The 23,216-nt window shown below is 28.7% G+C and overlaps 1 protein-coding gene across 1 annotated transcript in view; it reads left to right on the top strand.

Annotated features, from left to right (window-relative positions):
• Positions 1-23,216, top strand: part of LOC135928446 (E3 ubiquitin-protein ligase Ufd4-like) — a 58,894-nt gene that overhangs the window by 12,435 nt on the left and 23,243 nt on the right. Inside the window, exons 11-26 of the mRNA XM_065464909.1 lie at positions 1,737-1,916; positions 2,124-2,264; positions 3,302-3,457; positions 4,879-4,970; positions 5,228-5,372; positions 9,001-9,135; positions 9,296-9,441; positions 9,936-10,100; positions 10,555-10,635; positions 11,078-11,185; positions 11,612-11,841; positions 12,002-12,250; positions 12,364-12,971; positions 13,042-13,459; positions 13,561-13,697; positions 14,160-14,545. Coding sequence (XP_065320981.1) covers positions 1,737-1,916; positions 2,124-2,264; positions 3,302-3,457; positions 4,879-4,970; positions 5,228-5,372; positions 9,001-9,135; positions 9,296-9,441; positions 9,936-10,100; positions 10,555-10,635; positions 11,078-11,185; positions 11,612-11,841; positions 12,002-12,250; positions 12,364-12,971; positions 13,042-13,459; positions 13,561-13,697; positions 14,160-14,545 — 3,377 coding nt within the window. The remainder of the gene's footprint in view (positions 1-1,736; positions 1,917-2,123; positions 2,265-3,301; positions 3,458-4,878; positions 4,971-5,227; positions 5,373-9,000; positions 9,136-9,295; positions 9,442-9,935; positions 10,101-10,554; positions 10,636-11,077; positions 11,186-11,611; positions 11,842-12,001; positions 12,251-12,363; positions 12,972-13,041; positions 13,460-13,560; positions 13,698-14,159; positions 14,546-23,216) is intronic.

Genomic DNA, 23,216 nt, shown 5'->3' with positions numbered 1-23,216 from the left:
CTCGAATAACGACTTGTGGAAAACATATAGAGATTACTGCGGAGTGATAGATGAGTATACATAGTAAAAAAAGCTTTTGATATCTATAAAGAAATAAAAGAAAATAGGATTTATGATGCCTATGAAAAATTAAAATATTTCTGTAAATCTTGTAGTTTTAGAAAATCCAGTTTTAGGAAACGGAAAAGTAATCATTGACCGACGAACAAATGGCATTATGACTTGATCATTATATGATGGTCTTCGATTCACGGAAAGCAATTCTGCCAACAAACATAAATACAAACCTCGTCCCACCTCGGTCTTCTCCATAAATAAAATATTAAATGTAGTCAAAAACTACGGAAAAAAGCTCCGGGGCTGGATAATATCACAGCTGAATACCTAAAATCGCACTTATTGACAATATCTTCCTTCCTATTAGCCCTCTTCAATAAAATATGGGAGAACGGAAATACTCCAGTGGAATGGAACCTTTCCTATATATTTCCTAAAATCAAAGACCTACAAAAATTTGCTTATTACCGAACCTTAGCCCTCACATCCTTTGTCTCAAAGATGGTCCTCTTAAAAAATAAAATCATATCTACACTTCATCTTTTACCCAATATGTCGTACAGACCAAACAAAAACATACTAGAGCCAATAGCCCTGAAAATAATTATGTAAAAATGTTATAAATACAAAATACTCTTCTACTTCACTTTCGTGGATTTAGAGCTTTTGATAATGTTAATCATGAAGTTCTATGCGAAACGCTATTAGAGTGTGAACTGTAGAGCGCATTTTTAGTTAGCTAATATCATATTAACTGCCAAGCGTTCCATCAGATGAAAATTTTGAAGAACAATTGTTATTAAAAATTAATAAGAATTTTTTATAAATAAAATAATCCTTTTATTCGCTATGTTATATTGCAGTTATAATTATATTATCAAAATAAAACTATATTATTTTTTAACATGGCTAATATATTGTGTTAAAAAATATAAGACATTTATTTATATTAAATTAAATTTAAAAAAAAATTTATCATAAAATTTGAACGAACGTGAATGCGTTCATGAACGTGAACGCGTTCCTTTTTTTGAACGTGAACGTGAACGCGTTCGATTTTGTCAATGAACGTTGAACGCGAACGAGTTTGATTTTTTTAAAAATGTTTACAGCACTAGTAAAAAGCTATTAAAAATCCGATTTTTATGCCTTTAATTCCCATTATCTCAGGTAATATAACTAATTAGCTAAAATTTTATTTACAACATCACTAGATTATAAATAATATGGCTACAAATTTTTAATAAAATTGAAAGGGGTTGGCCAAAAGTTGACATGGAATGACCAAACCCGGTCCGATTTAAGTTGCGATTATGGACCAGGACTAATCAATTTTTCTGAATTTTGAAACTCGAACTTTGCTTGCTGGACTCTATAAGATTGAATGAATTTAATATTATTTTTACAAAATTGACTAATTATTTTAATGACCAGTTAATGACAAATCTATCAATTGTATGAATTGAAATAATAATTCGGATTTGTTCTTAATTATAAGAATTAAAAGAACTTAACAAAATTACATTTTTTTAGGTTTATTAAATAAAAATGTTTATTAGAGTAACTATGAATTATAAACAAGATTCGTATTAAAATGTATATTAATATAAATTTGAAACATAGAAATAAATGTATTTTTACATATATTTGTTCAATTAAAAAATTATATATATTTCAAGGAGGAAAATGATTGCAGGGAATCGATATTGGACATTATCGAAAATTTGATGGTAAACTGTAAAGCGTTTTTCGCGCTTAAATTTTTTCGAATGGGTATCATAGAAAAGATTCGTTCTTTGGCCACGGAATTGTCCGAGGATTATTCGGATGAACAAGAGGGGTTCCCTCGTTCTACCAAAGTATTTTTTAAAATAAAAAAATGCTTCCCCTTATGAATTTAAAAAAAAATGTTTCTCGGATAAAAAATATTTTCCCCCTACAAAAAATGATTCCATTTTAGATAATTAGACTCACTAGAATTTATGTGATAAAATTGATGTTCCATAATATTAAATTCTAAAGTACATTTTACAAATCTTATTTAAAAAACGTTTTATAAATATTAGTTAGCGGAAAAGTGTAAAAGTATATGTGAAAATTACTTTACCAATCTGGACGAATTGGATCGCAACAAAATAAATAAGCTTGGCGCCATCTCTTCCCTCATTGAATCGGCTTACCTACAACAAATCAAAATAACTTTATCGGTTTTTATCCTTTATTTTTATTCTAATAATCCGATTCCAAATTAATATGACGCTCATAGAAATATTTTTTTTGCTAATTCTGATTTTCAACCACACTTTTTAAATATTATATAGCACATTTTATTATTTAATTTAAATTGATTTTTTAATGCAATATTCCTAAATGCGAAAAAAATTGACCATTTTGAAAATATTTTTTGAAAAATATTTGTTATTTTCGTTTAAATATAAAGTTGAGTGAGAATTATCGGATAAATGCAAAGGTTTTTAAGCTTCTTATATATATTTATATAATCTTAGATAATATTGGTCAATTTCACATAATATGATAGCGTTTTTGGTTGTTATTCAAAATAAAATTTGTTTACTCATTAGCAATTGAAGAGAAAGATGATTTTTTAGGTGATTCAAAATTAATATCTAATCTTGCACTTGATATGGACTTAAGTTGCTCTGCGAATTTGGATAATGAAGCAATATATTTATTAAAGAATAACTAAATTGGTTAAAAGTGAAAGAGAATAAAATAACTAAACTTAGCATAAATAATACTTAACACACTATTAAATTAATGAAATCAAAAGTTTAATTATTTGTATACTGGAAAAGAGAAATGATAATTAATTTAAAGAACAAAAGTTTTCTCTCAAGGTAAAATTTATGAAATCGAGATTTTTTCCCCAACACTTCATGGCTTAAATTAATTTTTAAATTTAAAAAATTATAATATATTACCATTATGGACAATATGGTGTTAATCGGGTAAATTTAATTTCCATTTCTTTGAGTTTAAATAAAGTTCTTCAACTAAATTAGAGATTTTTAAATAACATATTTTTTTTATAACAATACTTCGAGTGACATATAAACTATTTAAACGAATAATCATGTAATAGCTCATGACCCAACATTAACAAAAATGTATTCTTAGTAAATAGATTGTTTAGAAAGGTGTATTAGTATTTTAGATAAATATACATTTTTTTCATAAATCTCCGCAGGAATTTTAAATTTTATTTAATGTAAATAACATTTAGGAGGATGAAATGGATTGGAAGCACAATATGGGAAGCGCGTTTAAACGTTTGCAAAAAATGCTGACTCAAAAAGCGGATCTAGAAACGGATATTACCCCCTACGAATTGTTATCAAGTGGGTTGCTCGAAAATCTATTGAAAGCTTTAACGCCCGAGGTTTTGATATATTTTATGAATTGGAGCAAAATTTTTGACCACCCAATTTGTAGATGTTATTCTATATTGGATAAATGTTGCGTAATTGCGGAGATGGGTTATTTTTAGAATATATTTGTGGCACGCTATTTCTATCAAATTAATTTTCTGGTGCATCGATGCCGATTCGATGTCATCCGATTTAACCTATAAGTTGATATTGGCTATTTTTTTACCTACCATTTTGAGAGTATTGATCATTAAAAATGTGATATGGCAGATACAAAATTAAAAATTGGTGCATCCTTAATAGCAGTAATATAAAATAGAAATGATGTTTGAAAATTTCTAACCAGATAATTTTTAATTTCTTAACTGAATATGTGTTCGAACCTCTTATACAAATTTAATAGAGCAGTCATTTTTGAGGAAACATTTATCAAAAATTATATTTTCGTTATTGATCTTGGTTTTGTGGAAGGTTGGATTAGACTTTTATGAATAATTATTGTTTTTTTAACTATTGATTTCCTTGAACCTATCTTTGATTACAAATTTAGAACATAATGTAAAAAAATATTCTCTCAATAGTTAAAAGAATGAAAATTAAGGGAAAAAGGTGGATTAAGATATTTCCATCTTTGAGTGGGTGCATTAGGATTGGTCGTTTCAAGATCAAAAAATGAATCTAAAAGGCTGTGATGGTATTTAGGATAAATTCCTTTAATTACTTGTCGAAGAAGATGATGCTAAGTGGTAATAAAATGAGGCTCTTTGGAGAAATATTCCTAGAGATGAGACTAATGGAGTCATTTTAATATTCACACAAATGAGCTCTATTTTGATCCAGCACCTTGAGGCAAAGGCAAGATTAAAATTATTGTAATTATTTAAAAATAATTATATATATTTTATATAATATGTCAATCATAGATTTTGATAAAAATAATGATTATGATTCTATAAACTTTTCACTTTTTTATTTTTCTTGACTTTTTGGTTTTTTACTTTTTAACTTGTAATTTTTTTATTCATGCAAATCAATTTTTTAAGTTGTAATTATGATATAAATTTTGAAATAAAAGAATTTCGGAATTTAATTTTATTTGAACTTAAACAGAAATGAGTTATTATAAGTTCGGTGGGAGTTTTTTAGTCATTAATAGCAAGTGAGCTATTGATTTGAATTAGGATTATTGAATATTTAAAAAAATATATAGTTTGAAATTTTGTACATAATCTGATCAATTAGTTGTTATTTTTTCATTTTAAGAACCCCAGTAAGAATGAAAATGTAATGTATTAAAATGTATAAATGACAGTTTATTTATTTTTTATAAATTAATGAAAAAACGGACATTTTTTTATTAAATTCTTACCATAAAATTTACCAGAATAAAATTTTCAATAATGGCTAATTGTTATATTTATTTTTCTTCAAGTGGGATATTCGCATTGACAAATTTGTGGCTTGGCAAGCCTACGAACGAATTCAAATATTCTTAAAGATATTCGTTACGCCACTTTTGAATTAGTAAACTTTTTTAAATACATTATTCTATATAAATGAGTAGAGGTCATCCTGCCTGAACCACACACAAGATCGAATTGATTACCTTAGACTGAACCATAACAATTTTAGAGATAATTTTTAAAAAAAATATTTACACCAGCAGTAACACTATTTTTTATAAGATTAATTGTGGTTTCAATATATCTCTTCAATATCCAACATAATTATTATATCCTAATTTCAAAGCGTATATTTAATTCAATATTTTTTCTTGTTAGCGACAATATACTCAATTCACCCCTGGCTATACTGATCAAGAAATTAGTTGGTGTCCTGGAATTTTTGGAAAACTTTCCCGTTTATCTTCACAATTATCACACCAATGGTGATAACGCTAGTTCACTGTCACACAATAATATGCATGTAAAAAAAAAGTTTTGAAATTCCTATTTTATTATAAAACATTTTTTCAATTGGCTATAAGAAAGCTTTTACCACTTGAACTGGCAAATTCATGATATTTTTTAATATAAATCAGGAATCCCCGGACGGGCTGGGCTTAAGAATTAATTCATTTTATGGGCTTGAAATTTTTATTAAAGAAATCTGGGCTGTTCCGATTAAAAAAATATATTAAAATTTATATGAAATAATTATAAGGAAAATCATAATGAAGCCTTTAATATTTTTAAAAAAAATTTCAAACCTTTCTTAACTATAAAATTATGAAACATGTCCAAAATCTTTCATTAAATGTTTTTTTAAGTTTTGTATTTTTATACTTTCAATTTAATTTTAATACTTTCCATTTCGATTAAAGACTTCCCATTTTCATTAATATAACTGCCAATTTCTTATAATTTGAAAAATGAAAATTTATTATTGATTATATTTTTTTCGTAAAATTTCACAACTTTGTGAACTTTAAGCTAAAATTTTTATAACTCTTCGAACTTAAAGAATTATAACGTAATTAGGCCACTATGCTATTTTTACATTAAAAATAGCCTATTCCTCTTTTTTTCATTAAAGTTACGAATTAATATTTAGGACTCAGCTTAATGAAGCGTTTAAAAATCATTTGCTAATCAAATTTTCAATTTCTCCTTGAAAAAATATGCAAAATTATTCAAAATAACTAATTAAAAATTCCGCACCAAGCCGTAAAAATTTGGGCCGAGCCAAAAAGTGAGAAAATTTGTATTTAAAATTAAACATTTTAAAATAATTCTGGTCTAGTCTAAAACTAAAGAATATTCAAATACGGACCGGGCCTGAAATTTTGACCATCTGCAGATCTTTGATAAAAATCAGGTTTTATAATTAAATAAAAATACATTTTTACCTCGGAGGAAAATAACTCTGAGTCAATATTAATCGAAAATAAATTATTCTTTTCAATTTAAATAATTTTATATCAGAAAAATATTTTCGGGATTAATAATTATATAAAATCATTTATTAGTAAGTAATTAATTAAAACTCTAGTAAAATTATAAGATTTAAAATGAAAGATAAATGAAAATAAATAACTAATAATTTTTAGATACAATAAATCATAATTTTTTTAATTAAAATTTACCCATTTTAATCTTGATATATCGTCTATATTTTTTTCTCTTTATTATAGTATACATATATTCATATTACAAATTACCATTAAGAACAGTAAAGAACTAATTTTGAGGTGTAACATTGGTTAATTTGCTTAAAATTTTGGGCAAATTGAAATTTTTTAAAGTCTTTAGTTTATATTAGTGCTGTGAAGTAACGTCAAAAAAGGAACATCGATACTAACGACGTTACTTCTTTTGAAGAAAAGGAATGCCACTCGTTACCTTCTTCTAGAGGTAACGAGTAACGGTAACGTGTTTCTTTTTTTTGAGTAACGTTAACGCAAAACATTACTCGTTACTTTATATTTTTTCTTAAAAAATATCAACAAAAAGAAAAACATATTTTATTGTATTATAAAATTACTTTTATTTATTTTTTAATTATTAATATAAATAATTTAATCCGAGTTTTAATTCATATCAACCACTGCCTTCATTTTTATTTTAAATTCTCGTTGTTAAATTTTCTGTCGAAATTAATATTCAATCAAAATTCAAAGTAAATGTTAATAATGATATTATTATTCTTATAATTTATTTTAAGAATATTATGTCCATAGTACTTACTTCTTCAGAAGATGATTTAACCTTTCCCTGGCCCCAATTTGAAATATATTTTAAACCAATAAAGATAATTAATGGTATTAAGTCTACACTTGGGAAATGTAAATTATATCCCCACACAAATATTTCAACCTCAATGTCCAGCAGTTTAAACTTAAAAAAGCATATGAAGGTAAAAAGATAAATTAATATATCATTATTTTAAATATTACTTTAATAATAGAATAATATTTTGAAAAGCTTAATCATGTCATTAAAATATAAGTAGGGCTGTGTCGATATTAAATATCGGATCGGATCGGCACCGATATTTAAAATTTTCCAAAAATATCGGATCGGGCCGATACCTGTAAAAAACAGATCCGATTTTTTTACTTTTCTTTTTTTTGTTATTTTATGTTATGTATATTTATTTTACATTATTATAATATTTTCTAAATAATTTATTTTTAAACAATGCAAATGCACAACACCCTCTAAATTTTATTCTTTTTTAAAATAGATTTATAATATTTTGAAAGTTTTTTTTATAAAAATAGAAAGGAACACCCAAAGTTTTATTTATTTTAAATTTTTTTATTTATACTTTAAATAAAAGAATTTTTTTAAATATGGTATATGAATTATGGAAATATTTTACAAAAGACAAAGATAATTTTGCAAAATGCGTTATATGTGGAATCATCTGAGTTCACCTTCAGTACGGCAGGGGATATAGATACTCCATATCGTATAAGCTTATTGCCAGAAAATCTAGAGGCTCTTGTATTTATTTAAAAAATCTAATATATTATAATTTTATTTATTAAACAATTGTATAATTCATACCAAAATAAAATGGATATATTATAAATATATGTTTTTTAAATTATAGTCTTAATTGTAGAAATAAAAAAAATTCAATTATGCACAATTTGATTTTTTGCATAAAAAATATTGATTTATAATTACATTTGGTTCAATATAAATATCGGATAGGTATCAGTATCGCATCAGTTTTGTAGCAATATCGGTTTGGATCGGTGAAAATATGTGGATCGGTTTAGCCCTAAATATAAGCAATTAAATTATACTACAGTATTGGACTGGAAACCAATATTAAAAACCCAAAATTAACAAAATATTGGTTTTGGTTCAAGGTATTATATTGAGTTTTTTATATCTTCTATTTCTTGTTTTAGTATTGCTATTGGTTTGACTCCATTAATAAATTTAAAGAATAAAAATAGTGATTTTAAAAAACTGTTTAAATAATAAATAAATATGAAAGAGTGGCATAACCAGGATTTATACAATAACAAAATTTTACAGAGAATTTTATTATAGATTTTATTTATTATTAAAATTCTATATATAACATCCCATTATTTAACCAGCTGTGTTGAGCACTAAGCGCTCTGGTTTATCTGATCAAAATTTTGAAATCAATTGTGCTAAAAATAAATAAAAAATTGTTACATAAAGATGTTATCTATAATATAATATTTTTGTATAATTTTATTTATATTATAATTAAATATATGAATATTTTTTTTATAAAACGGTCTTATATATTCTTTTTGTATAGTTTTATTTTATTATATATTGTAAAAATAAAAATTATTTTTGTATATATTTAATTTTTTTAAGTAACGAGTAGCCCTTTACTTTTTGAAAAATCGGTAACACGCGTTCCTTTTTTGAAAAGTAACGAGTAAAGGTAACGCGTTCCTTTTTTTTCAGATGTAACGAGTAACGGTAATGCGTTTTTTTTTGTAGTAACGTTTACAGCACTAGTTTATATGCGTCTTGTCTTGTGTAATTGGTTTAAATGATCTCAAAATGTAAAAAATGTTTAACAAAATTTTTCTGAAAATCTTTTTCGATTGCAGATGTTAGTCAAAAAATTGCGATTTACTTTGGAGAAGCATCCTGAAGAGAACGTCTTGTTAGACAAAACCGGAAAAATTTTACGCATAGAGCCTCTAGTTCAAATCAATAGCTTGAGACATTTTGTTAATCAAAAAGTTAATGTTATGTTATATAAATAGATCACATGAAAGTTTATATATTATATATAGACATGTTTTATATAATTATAGGATAAGTTAGAATTATGCTATTTTGCTTATCCTTTATTTATTTTATGACACTGGAATTTAAATTATTTTTATTTTCTTCTATAAGGTTTCTAAACAATGGTTTGATTACCCACGGTCGACCTTTGAGTTTGTTAAAACTATCAAAAACAAAACGTCGGAATCTATCAATTTTGTGCATTCATCCGATTTTGACGAAAAGGGATTGTTTTATTGGATGGGCACCAACGCCAAGTAAAAATATAATTTCGTAACTTTTCTTAAAATAAAATGATTCTATAATGATAATCCCACGATTTCTTTTATTTCATAAATATATCACTATAATAATAATGTCACACTTCTAAAAAGAACAAAGATAAAAAAATTATATGTCTTTTATTCGAAGTCATTGAAAAACGTCCATAAATGTCAATTATATATCAACAGATACAACAGTCACTCGAATAAAATTTGGTCCTAAGCGCCATTTTATATTAGCTTACTTTTAAGCAGAAATTTCATATGGTAAAACACCGTAAAAGATGTATCGCCGTTACCCTTAAATATATCTAATACGATATCTCGTTACTTTAACAGCTTAGGATTTTTTCTTGATAACTTAATTTTATTAAATTCTTTATTTGTAATTGTAGTTTATAAAAAGCAACAATCTACTAAAATCACTTTTAAGATTTTTTATAAACTTAATTCTTATTTTTTTTATAATATTTGAAACAATTTAACAGGACCTGCAAAGAGTGGGTTAATCCAGCCACTCATAATCTCATTGGCATAAGATGTGGACCATCGAATCATAACGCGGTCGGCAGCAATATTCCTTACATAAATCAATTTAAAATTGAGGATATATTTAACAGAGAAAATCCCTCTCACAAGATTTTTGATGACAAGTTGATATAATAACAATGAATATTTACGTAGGTTGCAAAACTTGTTTCAAAAGTTTAAAAACCTTATAAGGAATCACAATATTAAAATTTAACAAATTTTTTGGCCACGTTTTTAATATTCTCTTTAAAAAAAGACTTCTAAATTTTTAGATGTTTAAGGTGGGGGTAATTTTATATATAAACAAGTTTAATAAACGATATAAATATTATTATTTGCGACTTTATACAAATTAGCGATCGTCAAAATATAACACCTAATCTTGAAATAAATATCACTTATACGTTGTGTTGAGCTAATTCTTACATATGAATATTAAAAATATGTTCAATTACTTTTGAGCGAATCTCGACAGTTAACTACAATTTACAAAGCTATTGAGAAATTTTTTTAAAAACTAATTTCAATTTTTTTTATTGTTTACTTTCTTTTTAAATTAAAATTTTTTTAAAATAGAAAATCATGGTTAGAAATCGATTTGGGACTTTGGTTCTTACCAACAACTATAACATTGAGGAACGGAAAACCGTCTTTAAAGTATATTTCTATTATATAATGCCATAGCGGCCCGAAATTTTAGCCCTTATAATTTTTTTTATCCAAGTTCTCCAGCCCGAATTTTTGTATAGGAAATGATATAAATGAGCCTAATTCATAATTTTAAGGTTTCAAAACTGTAGTCTAGCCCCTAAAAATATTTCATAAGTTGTCAAGCCCTGCCCAAAATTTAATCAAAACCCCATTAGATCTGTCACTCCTTGTCAATTATTTAAAGATTTCTAATAAAATGTTTTACAATATTGATCACCTTTCTACTTTGCGTTGACCAATAACATAACAGCTCTTACATGATCACTCTTTATAATAGGTTTAATTGTTAGAATCTTTTTTAGTTAAACAGGTCAATTTCTGATATCTCACTTAAGCAATTTAGTCATATTTTTTTTGAAATTTAAAAACATCTTTTTTATTTTAAAAGATCATCTCTTCACCAAAATATAAGTCAAAATTTTTACGTCTCCAAAGATGCGCTAGAATGGGTCTTGATGACTTTCACTACCGATGAGAAAATACCTCTCGATTCTGGGTTAGAAATGAAAAATACTTTTATATTAGGCAGGTTAATCCCTCCATTCAAAAATATTCTAGAAATTTAAAAAATACTTATATAAACATTAAAAAACAGGTTTTCTAAATATAAAGCTGGGTTAGTTCTAGAATGGGGAGGGGGGGGGTTTGTTAACAATATAATATTGTTCCCTAAATTGTAAAACATCGTCGGCTTTACTGTAAACCCTTATTCCGGATATTTTGAAAATTTAGCTCTCATATTTTGTTAATCTATATATAAAGCGCCATTTTAATAATTATAGTCACATGCCCTTTTTTTTACTTACCTAAATTTTAAATTATAATAACAGGAACCATATATATTTTTTTAGTTAAATAAAAAAAAAACCTTTTATAACCAATAAAATAAATAATTGCCTTTTTAAAAATTTTTTCTTATAAGACTCACCTACACATGTTGGTTCGTAAAGGATTTTAATACCAGTTTTGAAGATGGTAGAGATGGCTGGAGGTATTTTAAGATATCATCGGTATCCAATGCATCCGAATCTAATAACAATGCTTTAATGAATAATAATCCAGGTCCTTCTACATCAAGCCCAACACAATACTATCTGAATATAACGGGGCTCGAACTGTATGGGTCCATAGTAGGCGTTTGCGACAAAATAAGTGCGCGATTATTTATATTTTAAAAGTTTGTACAAAGATTTTTTATAATATTGATTTGTTGAATCTATTTAATTTTAAGAAAATTTCAATATTGCTATAAGTTAACTAAGTTTTTAGATTTAAAAAAAAACTTTGTATACTAAACTTAAATTTTTTTCAGCCCTCTTTTTCGAATCTGGTCACGTTTTTCAAGCTATAAATAAGCTGAAACGAAAACTAAATAAACCTAAACCCTATAAATCGCACATCCTTACGAATAACACCAACAACTTGTCTTCAATTTCTCCAACGCTCATCTCTCCCAATCTTAATTTAGGGAGTAAAGTTGTTAGGGGACCGGATTGGAAGTGGCAAAATCAAGACGGTGACCCACCAGGGACTGGAACCGTTTTAGGACCTGTCAAAAATGGTAAAGATTTTTTTTAAACCTTACTAACTATATAACTAATCATTGTATACAACAAATATGATACACAAATTTTAAAATAAGATATTTGGATATATATATTTTTTAAATTCAAGGTTGGGTAAACGTAATATGGGACATAACGGGCATTAATAATTCCTATCGTATGGGTGCCGAGGGTCAAAGACGTGACTTGAAACTTCTATCCTCTTCTCCACCTGCTGCTTCCTCCTCCTCTTCTTTAACTAATAAAAACGTTTTCAGCTTTGAAAGACCTACCAATAACGTACCCTTATCACCTTACAACCGAAACAATGCTAGCAATAAATACTTTTCCGATTTTTACTCCTCCAATAACAACAATGTTACCTACACGACCCGTAATAACTATTCTAATCTACCTGCCAGCCCTCCTTATCCCCTTAAACCCCTCAAAAAACTTGCTGAAGAAGAAACGACGAATACCAGTGATCTACCTAAAAATACGCCTCTTTCTTTAAAAGGTGCCGATGAGAAAAATCTGGAAACCAACTTATTGCTAGTAAATAAACCAGTGTCACCTATGATAAATCGTAAATGTAGTTCTACATCAAATTTGCTGGATTCCCCAGGACAATGTACCGCTTGGCGGCAAGACTCTGGTAACAATTGGCCAAGTGAGACAGTTTTCGAATCCCACGAATTCGTCGCTTCTACCACTTCAAACGAGTTCCTAAACACCACGGTATATATTTTCATGCAATCTTTAGACCTTCTTTTATTTCCTCTAATTTTTCCCATATTAAATTTTTAAGGCTTCCACGGAGGGCATCTCAAGTAGCTCCTCTTTCCAGCAGCTGCCTACCTTGGCCTCTTCCTTCCATACTAACCTTAATTCAAAAACCCTGAACGCTTCCTTTAACAATTCAAGTATCAACGACCACGGTAAGAATAATGTCAATAATTTTATAATATCCTCGCCTAACAACCGCCTGAATCAATCCCTAGACATAATTGCATCATCCAGGGATAGCAATATTTACGATAACGAAGAGTTTTTACAAGAAGAGAACGAGGAGACAGGTGCCTATGTTTCTGCCCCTGGAACTAGAAGAAAATCACTAGATAAGTTGGCCATGGCCGCTCTGAGAGAACAGAGAAGGAAGGATAGGGGAGTTTACCTTCAGCGAAACATTCCCAATTCCAAACAACGCCATTTTTACTTCCATGATTGTGAGCTTTTTTAAATTAATAATTGATTACTGTAATTTTTTTTGAATCATCAAAGTCGTTATAATTAAAAAATATATATATACTTTATCGAAATTTGAAAGGGCCTAATATGACATCCTTGAGTACGGCTCAAAGTTTTCCTAATCTGATTATAGGGAGTAATAATTGCAATACTGGTTTAAATTCTATTCTCAATGCCAACACTTCAAATATGAATGAATCGGCAGAAAAATTTTTGGTAAATTTATTTTTTGTTGCCGATAAACTTTAATAAAATATGGCCTAAGATAACGTTATAAAGCTTAATTTTTAATTATCTTTTTCTTGTAGGGACTATTTAACTACAAATTTACTTATAATTTCAAATAATAAACTTTTATTCGCTTATTATATAGTATATAATTTTACTATTGGTTGAAGTGCTATCCTTTGAGGTCCCCAGCCATCCTTTTTACATTGCATAAAACCGCAATGATTATTTTTTAAATATGTTTTTACGTGATAATTACTCCATTGACAGTGTTTATTTAAATAGCTCCAGTTTAATTGATAAAAATGGAGTTAGAATTCTATAATAATCACGATATATCACTAGATATTTTTAAAACCTTAAGGATAAATGTCTTTGACCCCACTTTTTAAAACAAAATCTTCTGGGGATATTTTGTTTTAATCATGAAAATAATTTCTTCTTTTTTAGGAAAATCCCACCGTGTCCAAAAAGATATTGGATAATATGTGTGTTTCTACTACACACCATAATCAACAGCAACTCTCCAAATCTAAGCGTGAAAAGCTTCTTTTCCTGACAAACACATTACTAGGCCGAGGTCAATTGCCTCAAAACACGGTTAGCATGGTATCCATGCCTCCCCTCTCTCTACTGCTTCAAGCAGTTAACAGCGCCGAAGGTGAAGGGATGAATAGTGATATCAATGCTAACAGGATGACTGGAATAGACCGTACAAATAGGGGGAAAGCTTTCATAAAGCCTCGTGGCCCGGCAATGGCTTCCAGAGACAGTTTAGCCTCCATTCCGTCTTCCACTTCCTTAGCTAGTTTTAGTGATAGTGCTCAGAGCGTGTTGTGAGTCTTTTAAACTTAACAAAAATTATTAATATTCCCAGCAAATACGACTTTTTTTAAAAAAGATTTGAGTATAATAAAGATGCATACCTTTACCTCTATATGAATCTATCTGATTGGTCCGATCATTAATTTTTTTAGAAATATCAGTAGCGGCCAATATTTTTATATTGACCTGGATTCATTTTATATTTATGGTCATTGTTAATGACATAAAAATTTAAAAAGAAACATGGTCTTTTTTCAGTAAGTTAGTATTTGAACTACTATAAAAGTGGCGTAGACAATGGGGATTTGGGACGAACCCCTCCTTTATGGAAAATATGATAGGATAAAATTATGTGCTTTCATAATACATTTATATCGATATCTAGGCGAAAAGTAGAGGTTGGGGTTGAATCCCATGGAACATATGAGAGAGACTTTATTTTGCTTATAGTTGGCTAAATTAAAAAATCCATCTATTACAAAGACTTATAAAATATAATAATTAATTAAGCACAACTCAATGATTTGGTATAATAAGTTTCAAAATTGATGTTTTCAGAATATTGACTCATTTCACACTTAAAGCATGAGATAATATATTACTTTTATTTATAATGGATTATTTATATGGTTAACAATGCCTATTGAGGAATTAATAAGCAATATTTAGGCATAAATATTCCCGTAATAGATAATGTTTTAATTTCTAGTCTGATGCCAATTTTTTCTTATTTCACTAAATACTTTTCCTTATATTATTTACTAAAAAATGTGAAAGGCCTCCTCCGGGCTGATCCAGCGCAATTTTTTCCTTCAAACAATAAACTATGTGATTATATAAAATAAATATAATAACAACAAAATTATTAATAAATGTACAATAATGTTGTTACTGGTAGATTACCCGTCAAAAATAATGGGGAATGAGAATTTCCTCCTTACTTTTATGATAGTTGTTACCAGTTAGTTGAAAATAATATCCAATTTTTATTCTTTATAACCCCCTCCCCTCTTCCCAGGTTCAATCCTATAAAACCAAGTGTAAATACTATGTTTTGAGTCAAAATATATTTAAAGTTTACTTGATCCATATCAAAATTATTTGTTAAAATATTGTGCGCCGCCGCCGGTAATTTTTGACCACGCCGCCGCCTATGTAAAAATTCGACGGCGTGGCGGCGTGATACATATTTTTTATTATTATAAATAATATTTATTTTATATATTATTTATGAATTGTAATTAGATAAAATAATAAATTTTTTTTGAATTATTAAAAAATGCGATTTTATTTTTTAAAATTAATAAATATTATTTGCTATAAATTTGATTTGTAACAATCCATATAATACACTTTCGCTCACTTTGGGCAGGTCTGTGACCAACGTGCTAGATAAAATAAGATTAAAATAGAAAAGATATTGATATTATTCTATATTTTATTCTTTTAATTTTTGATGCTTCAAATAATCTACAACTCGTTATATAAAATTAATTTTTTATCATAAAAGGAAATTTTAATTAATGATTTTTATTTTGTTGCCACTATAACATATATAAAAATAGCAGGACTAAAACAATTATAATGGATGCAGCATTGCAATACCCTGTAAGAAAATATAGTATATCCTTGCAAGCAAAGCCTCTTTTGCATGGAAACATTTTGGATCCTTAATATTAAAAACTGATACAAATAATAAGAGAACCGGTGTTGCTACAGATAAAGTCTTTTGTAATATATGCTTGCAAATAGCACTTGATAAAGATGGTGGGGATGAAAATAATGATTCATTTTCAGAGTAAATTTTTTGATTATTTTAAAAATATTATCAAACATAATAAAATATTTACTTGACAAACATGATTTATCATGTAAAGAAGAAATTAAACAAAATTTAAAGTTATTTTTCAAACCCATTGTAAAAGATACAACTGACCCTATAAAAGATAAAAAATGGATTCTGGTAAGGAATTATATTCATTCTCTTCTATAAATAATACTGGAATGCAAGATTTTCTAAAGGTTATTTGTAAAATCATTATAATTTTTTATAGGGCAATTCTAATTTTTATTTTAACTGTTAAGATATTTAATTATTTTATGATAGAATATTTAAATAAAACTGAAATCATCCCACATTTAGAATTTTTTATGGCATAATATTTTTATTATTAACTTTTTATTATATATAAATATGGCATTATTTCAGATACAAAAGATTTACCAGAAAGAACAACACTTAGCCGGAGTGGATTAGATGATGTGTATCAATGAAAGCATACATATGCCAACAAATTAATATAGGTCCTAAATTTTGTGCTATAACTTTTGATATGTGGACCGACAAATAAAGACGTCAAAATTATATTAACTTTACATTTCACGAAATAGATAATAATTTTAATATTGTATTATATACATTGGCGACACATCATGTCACTCAAAAACATACAGCTGAAACTATTCTTTCCGAGATAGAAAAAGTTGAAAATGAATTTGATTTAGGGTCAGAAAATTCAAATGGTTACGGATGCAGGACCCAATGTGAAGAAAAGTGTTCGTCTAGGAGAATATGATCATCATTTATGTTTGGGGCATGGATTACACAATCTAGTGACAGTAGATGGAATAAAAAAGTTAATAAAATAGAAAATCTCTTTAAAAAAGTGAAAGAAGGAAGTTATAATTGCCTTAAGATTCAAAACATCGGATTTCAAAAATATAAACGATATCGAAAATAGAAAATTTTTTGGAATCGATATCATATACATCGGATATTTTAGATTTGGATGATAATGATCCTTTTTATGAAGATCGTTTGGGGTTTGATGATGATAGTGAAAATCAAAAATCATATGAGAAAAAACATAAAACCTTAAAATTATATGGGCCTACACGTTGGCGTAGTATTTTAATAATGCTGTAAAGTGTGACTGGCAATAACAGAAATCCTATAAACATTCTATAATAGGATGGAGAAACCCGATCTCAAATTATTTAACTCCTATTGGAACTTGGTGCATGAACTTTTAAATTTTCTTAAAACCTTCAAAAAAACTGTTGAATTTTTATCTACCCAAAAAGGAGTTACTATAAATTTATCCTTATTATTTTGTAGTGAAATTAGAAATCATTTTATTGTAAAAGGATATGATAGTCCTCCCATAGCATCCTTTAAACAAAATATGCTTACTAAATTTGATCATAGATTTCCAATAACCGATCTTCAGGTAGTATTTTAAAATACATAAATTATTTTTATATATTATTTCTCTTTGTTTTATTTTTTTACTTAGGTGTTAGGAGCACTTTTGGATCTTCGTTTTCAATCTATAAACATAGTAAATGAATATTTAAAGGAAAAATATATTACTTCGGTGCAATTTTTATGTTAACACTCTACCTCTCTACGGCCTTACACGGACAAATTAAATTAATATGAAACGACGGAAGTTGCTTCAAAACTCGATTATCTTAAGTCATTGACTACGAAACATTCATCTATTCATAACAATAATCTGAAACAACAAGACTATTTAACTAGTTTAGAAAAAGAGTGTTATTCATTATTTTAGCCTTATAATTTAGAGATAAAATATTTCTTAGAGTTAATAAGAGCATTGGGTCTTCCTAAACTTTCAATAGTAGCTAGTGCGTTCCAGGTACGAGCACACCCAGCGAGCGTGTATTTTTCATAGCTGGACTCACTCAACTCTAAAAGATCATTATTATGTCCTATAAATCTAAATAAAATAATATTTATACATGATAATTATAACTTAATAAAATTATTAAATTATAGTTATAAACATAATAAAGCATAAATTTTATTTTAAAAGTGTTTCCAATGAATTTATAATCTTAATTAAAAAAATTTAAGTTATAAAAATATTTGACGCCGCCGCCGATTTTTGCGTCTAAATCGATTCGCCGCCGCCAGCCGATTATTTTATAAAAAGAAACACCGCCGCCGAAAATGCTTTTACTAATATTTAATATTAAAAAAATTCCCAAGCAAGGTCCAAGGCCATAATAATTTTGAAAAAGTTTTCCAAGCCCAACCAAAGATCATGATAATTTTGGTAGTTGAGAACTGGAATAAAATATTAAAAATTCATAATGAATTAAAATTACAATCAAAATCAGATTTTCATGGGCCTTGATTTTTTAATCAAGCCGAGCCCAGGCCTGCAAAAAAATTTGTTTTAGGTCAATGTCTGAACCATAGTTAATAATAAAAAAACAAGCTGATAATAATTTTGAAAAATTTTCCCCAAGCCCAGCCCAATGTAATTTATAAATATTTTCCAAGCCCAGCCTGACCCATAATAATTTTAAAAAAATTTTCTCAAACTTGGCCAACCCATAATAATTTTAAAATTTTTGAGCAAAAATATATTTAAATTAGCTTTTACCTAAGGCCCATATAAATATTCTGTGTTAAATATTACACCTATGCCTAATATCTAATATTAAAAAAATCCCAATCCAGGTTCATGCACATCATAGGGAAAATTTTCTTAAGCCCGCCAAAGACTTAATAATTTTGGTAGTTGAGAACTGAAATGAAATTTTTTTTTTTTTTTTCTCTTTAGCTTTCACCTTTTCTGGTGGTAAGCTCCTTCAACATCTCTCTCCACTTTATGTTATTCGTACAATCTCTTTTATCTATTTTATACTTCTTTATATTGGCTCTAACTTTATGGCCCCATTGAAGTTTTGGCCTTCCTCTTTTACGTTTGCCCATCACTTCCAATCTTTCAACTTTATTTCCTATGTAGTTCATAGGCCTTCTCATTGTGTGCCCATACCACCTAAGTCTGTTTACCATTAACTTAGTCTTAATGGGCACTACCTTTAAACTATTTAGTATTCTTGTACTGCGCACCTTATCCTTTCTTGTTACCCCAGCAATCATCCTCAGCATTCTCATCTCCATAGTTTGTAGACTTCTCTCGTCTGATTCTTTGGTTGGCCATGTTTCCGAACTATATAGAATAGTTGGTTGTACTATGGAACTGTAAATTTTTCCCTTTAATTTGTGTGGGATTCTTTTGTCAAATAGCACTCCAGATAAAGATCTCCACTTTAACCACCCTTGATTAATCTTATTCTTTATCTCTTTTTCTATTGTGCCGTTTGTTTGTATAGTGGAGCCCAAATATTTGCAGCTTTCAATTGCGGATATCTGCCAATCATTTATATCAATACTCTCCGTTTCATCTCCTCCTATCACCATATACTCCGTCTTTTCTCTATTTACTTTTAATCCGTGCGTTTCTAGGATATTTATCCAATTCACTAACCTTTCTTTCATTTCATCCTTGGATTCGGCAAGTATCACAATATCATCTGCAAATATCATATTCCACGGGACTGTTTGAGGTATAGACTGTGCTAATACATCTATTACTGTAATGAAGAGAAGTGGGCTGAGAGCCGACCCTTGATGAACTCCTTCGGCTATTGTGAAGCCTGCTGAAGTACCTGTTGTGCTACGGACCATTGTTGTATGTCCCATATACATATCCTCTATTATTCTTATATATTTTTCGGGAACTTTTTTGTGGCGTAGCGCCCACCAGATAAGTTTTCTTGGGATTCTATCGAAGGCCTTTTCTAGATCGAGAAAGACCATGTGTAGCTTTTTGTTCTTTTCCCTGTATTTTTCACTCATTTGCCTAATTGCATGGATAGCATCGGTTGTTGATCTTCCAGGCATAAAGCCAAACTGTGTCTCTCCTATTTCGATTATATCTCTTAATCTTTTTTCTATTATTTTTTCGTATAGTTTTAGACAGTGTGACATTAGTTTTATGCCCCTGTAATTTTGACAATTGTGTGGATCCCCTTTATTTTTGAAGATAGGAACTAGATAGCTCTGCCTCCATTTTTGGGGGACCTCTTCATTTCCAAGTATTTTATTGTACAGATTTGTGAGGAGATGTATTCCATCATCTCCTAGTGCTTTAAGGCTTTCTATTGGAATATCGTCTGGACCCCTAGCTTTGTTGTTTTTCATATGCTTGAGGCATGTGATTATTTCTTGTTCCGTTATAGGTTGTACAAGGTTTTGACAAGGGGAGTGTTCATCGAGATGCAATATGTGGGAATTAAAGTTGAGAAGCTCCTGAAAATATTCTTTCCATCTATTCATTATTTCTTTTTCCTTTATTATCAATTTCCCATCTTTATTTTTGATTACTTTCGGAGCTCCGTTTATATCCCTAGAGTTCTTTTCTCGCTGTTTGGCTAATCTGTATATTTTATTTTGCCCTTCTTTGGTATGTAGATCTTCGTACATGTCATCGTATGCCATAGATTTGGCCCTAGCCACCGCCTTTGTAGCTAATCTCTTGGATTTTTTGTATCTTGACTTGTCATCTGCATTTTTGGATTTGTACCATATTTTATAAAGGGCTTTTTTCTCCTGTATAGTGGTTTGTACCTCTTGATTCCACCACCATAGTTCTTTGTGTGATTTGTTGCCTCCTCTTGTCAAGCCTAGCGTCGATTTTGCAGTGTCTATTAATCTGGATGAAAGGTCTGTCCAGATTTTTTCACTGACTTGTGAGCAATTTATTGTTTCAATGTTTGCATTGATTGCAAAGGCATCTGTCATTGTTTTTAATTTGCCCCATTTGATGCATGGTTCCAGTTTTATCTTATTTTGAGTGGATTTATTTGAGATTTGTAAATCCATGATTAGTAGCTTGTGTTGAGCGGCGATATCTTCTCCTGGGATGACTTTGCAGTCTATTACATCTTTTAATCTTCTGCGAGAGATTAGCATGTAATCTATCTGTGTTTTCCTAGTACCACTTTCATATGTTATTAAATGACTGTCTTTTTTCCTATAGTAGGTGTTGGTTAAGGCAAGGTCGAAGGCTTGCGCAAATTTCAGTACGTGCTCTCCTTCATCATTTCTTTCTCCATATCCAAAACCACCATGATGCCTTTTGTAGCTATCTCTTGCTTTCCCCACATGCGCATTTAAGTCACCACCAATTATGACTAGGTCATCCTTAGGGATTTCCATTACGGCTTCATCAAGGATAGCTCTAAAGTCATCTTTCTCTTCTTCCTTGCAACCCGTTTGAGGAGCATATACTGATAGGATGTGTAGTATTGATTGACCAATGCAGAGTTTTATCCTCATTTGTCTATCAGAGATCCTGTTGACTTCTACAACTGAGGAGGTTAGATCTTGACTGAGGATGATGCCGACACCGTTCCTATTGCTAACAAGTCCATTATAGTACAATTTATACCCATCTCCAATCATCAAAGTCTTCTGTCCTTTCCATTTCGTCTCTTGTATGCAGGCTATATCAACTTTTCTCCTGTTCAACATTGATGCCAATTCTCTCGTCTTACCTTTAAGCGTCCCAATATTCAAACTTGCCAGTCTTGTCTTCTTTGCTTTGACCTTTACTTTATTTTTCACAGGATGGAGGTCTACACCCTGCGCGTCGCATGGAGGGAACGCCCTAGCTTTCATATTCATATTTTCATTTGTGTCCTTCATTTTGTTTATTGGACAGGTATCCTTAGCACCCGGCTGTCCAGGCCTGTCGGTGACCGGGGTGTCATCTCTAAGCTCCGAAATTCATCATACCATATGTCTTTACACATCAGTCATCGAAGAAAAACTTGAAAGTTTTTATGGTTCTTACCAGGATTGAACCCGCGTCCTTGTTCATACTCGTGTTTCCAAGCCTACATCTTACCCATTAGGCCACCCCGGCGATAACTGAAATGAAATATATGAAGTCATAATTCATTTAAAAATACAATCAGAATATCATAGTTGCAGGGCCTTGATTTTTTGATCAGGCCTGGCCATGTCTGCAAAAAGAAATTTCATATTTAAAATTAAAAAATTTCCAAGCATCTCTATTTTAAATACCCAATATGATTGCTATCACAAATTTCTTAATGCCCACGGGTTACATTGCAACAATTTTACCTTTTTTTCTCCTAAATTTTAATATTTTTATAAAATATATTAATAAAGTATATTTAGTACCATATACACAAACTAACTAATTATCCCTCAACCTCGTCATTCTTTACGTGTTATTACCTAGTATGGTAATAAACGGCAAAATTTTAAAAATATAAGCTATTAATATATATAATTAATATTTTGAATATAATTATAATTCAAGTTAGTGCATGCTTAAAGCGTGTACTTTTGAAACGTGATGTTTGTGGTTCGATACTGGTAGATGGCAAAAAATAAATTTTAATAACGTTAATATGTTTAAACGATCATATTTTAACATTTAGATGATACAAAGACGATCATATTTTGATTATGGAGATTATATATAAGATAGGATTGTTGAATCAAATAAAATATTATCTCATTTTAAATTATGTTATCTTAGATAATAGGGATTAAAGATAAAATATCAGTTTTTATAAACCTTTTACTGATGTTAAATAATTAGTCTTATTAAAAACTTAATTAAAGTCTAAATATTGAATCTAATATTAATAACTTAATTGATAATTATTGGAGAAACAATTTTTTTAAATATTAGTCATCTTATTTACAATTAAAAATTAAAACATAATATTTCGAATATACCATGAGCTCCAATTTTTATTTTCTATTATTCTTTTACTATTTTTCTAATAATTTATTTGACTAGTTATTAATAGGGTATAAAAATT

The sequence above is a fragment of the Gordionus sp. m RMFG-2023 genome, chromosome 4, assembly GCF_954871325.1.
Source record: "Gordionus sp. m RMFG-2023 chromosome 4, tfGorSpeb1-WG-v2, whole genome shotgun sequence".
Taxonomy (NCBI): Eukaryota; Metazoa; Nematomorpha; class Gordioida; order Chordodea; family Parachordodidae; genus Gordionus; species Gordionus sp. m RMFG-2023.
The sequence above is the reverse complement of the archived record's forward strand: the minus strand, read 5'-3'. Positions and strand labels throughout refer to the sequence as shown.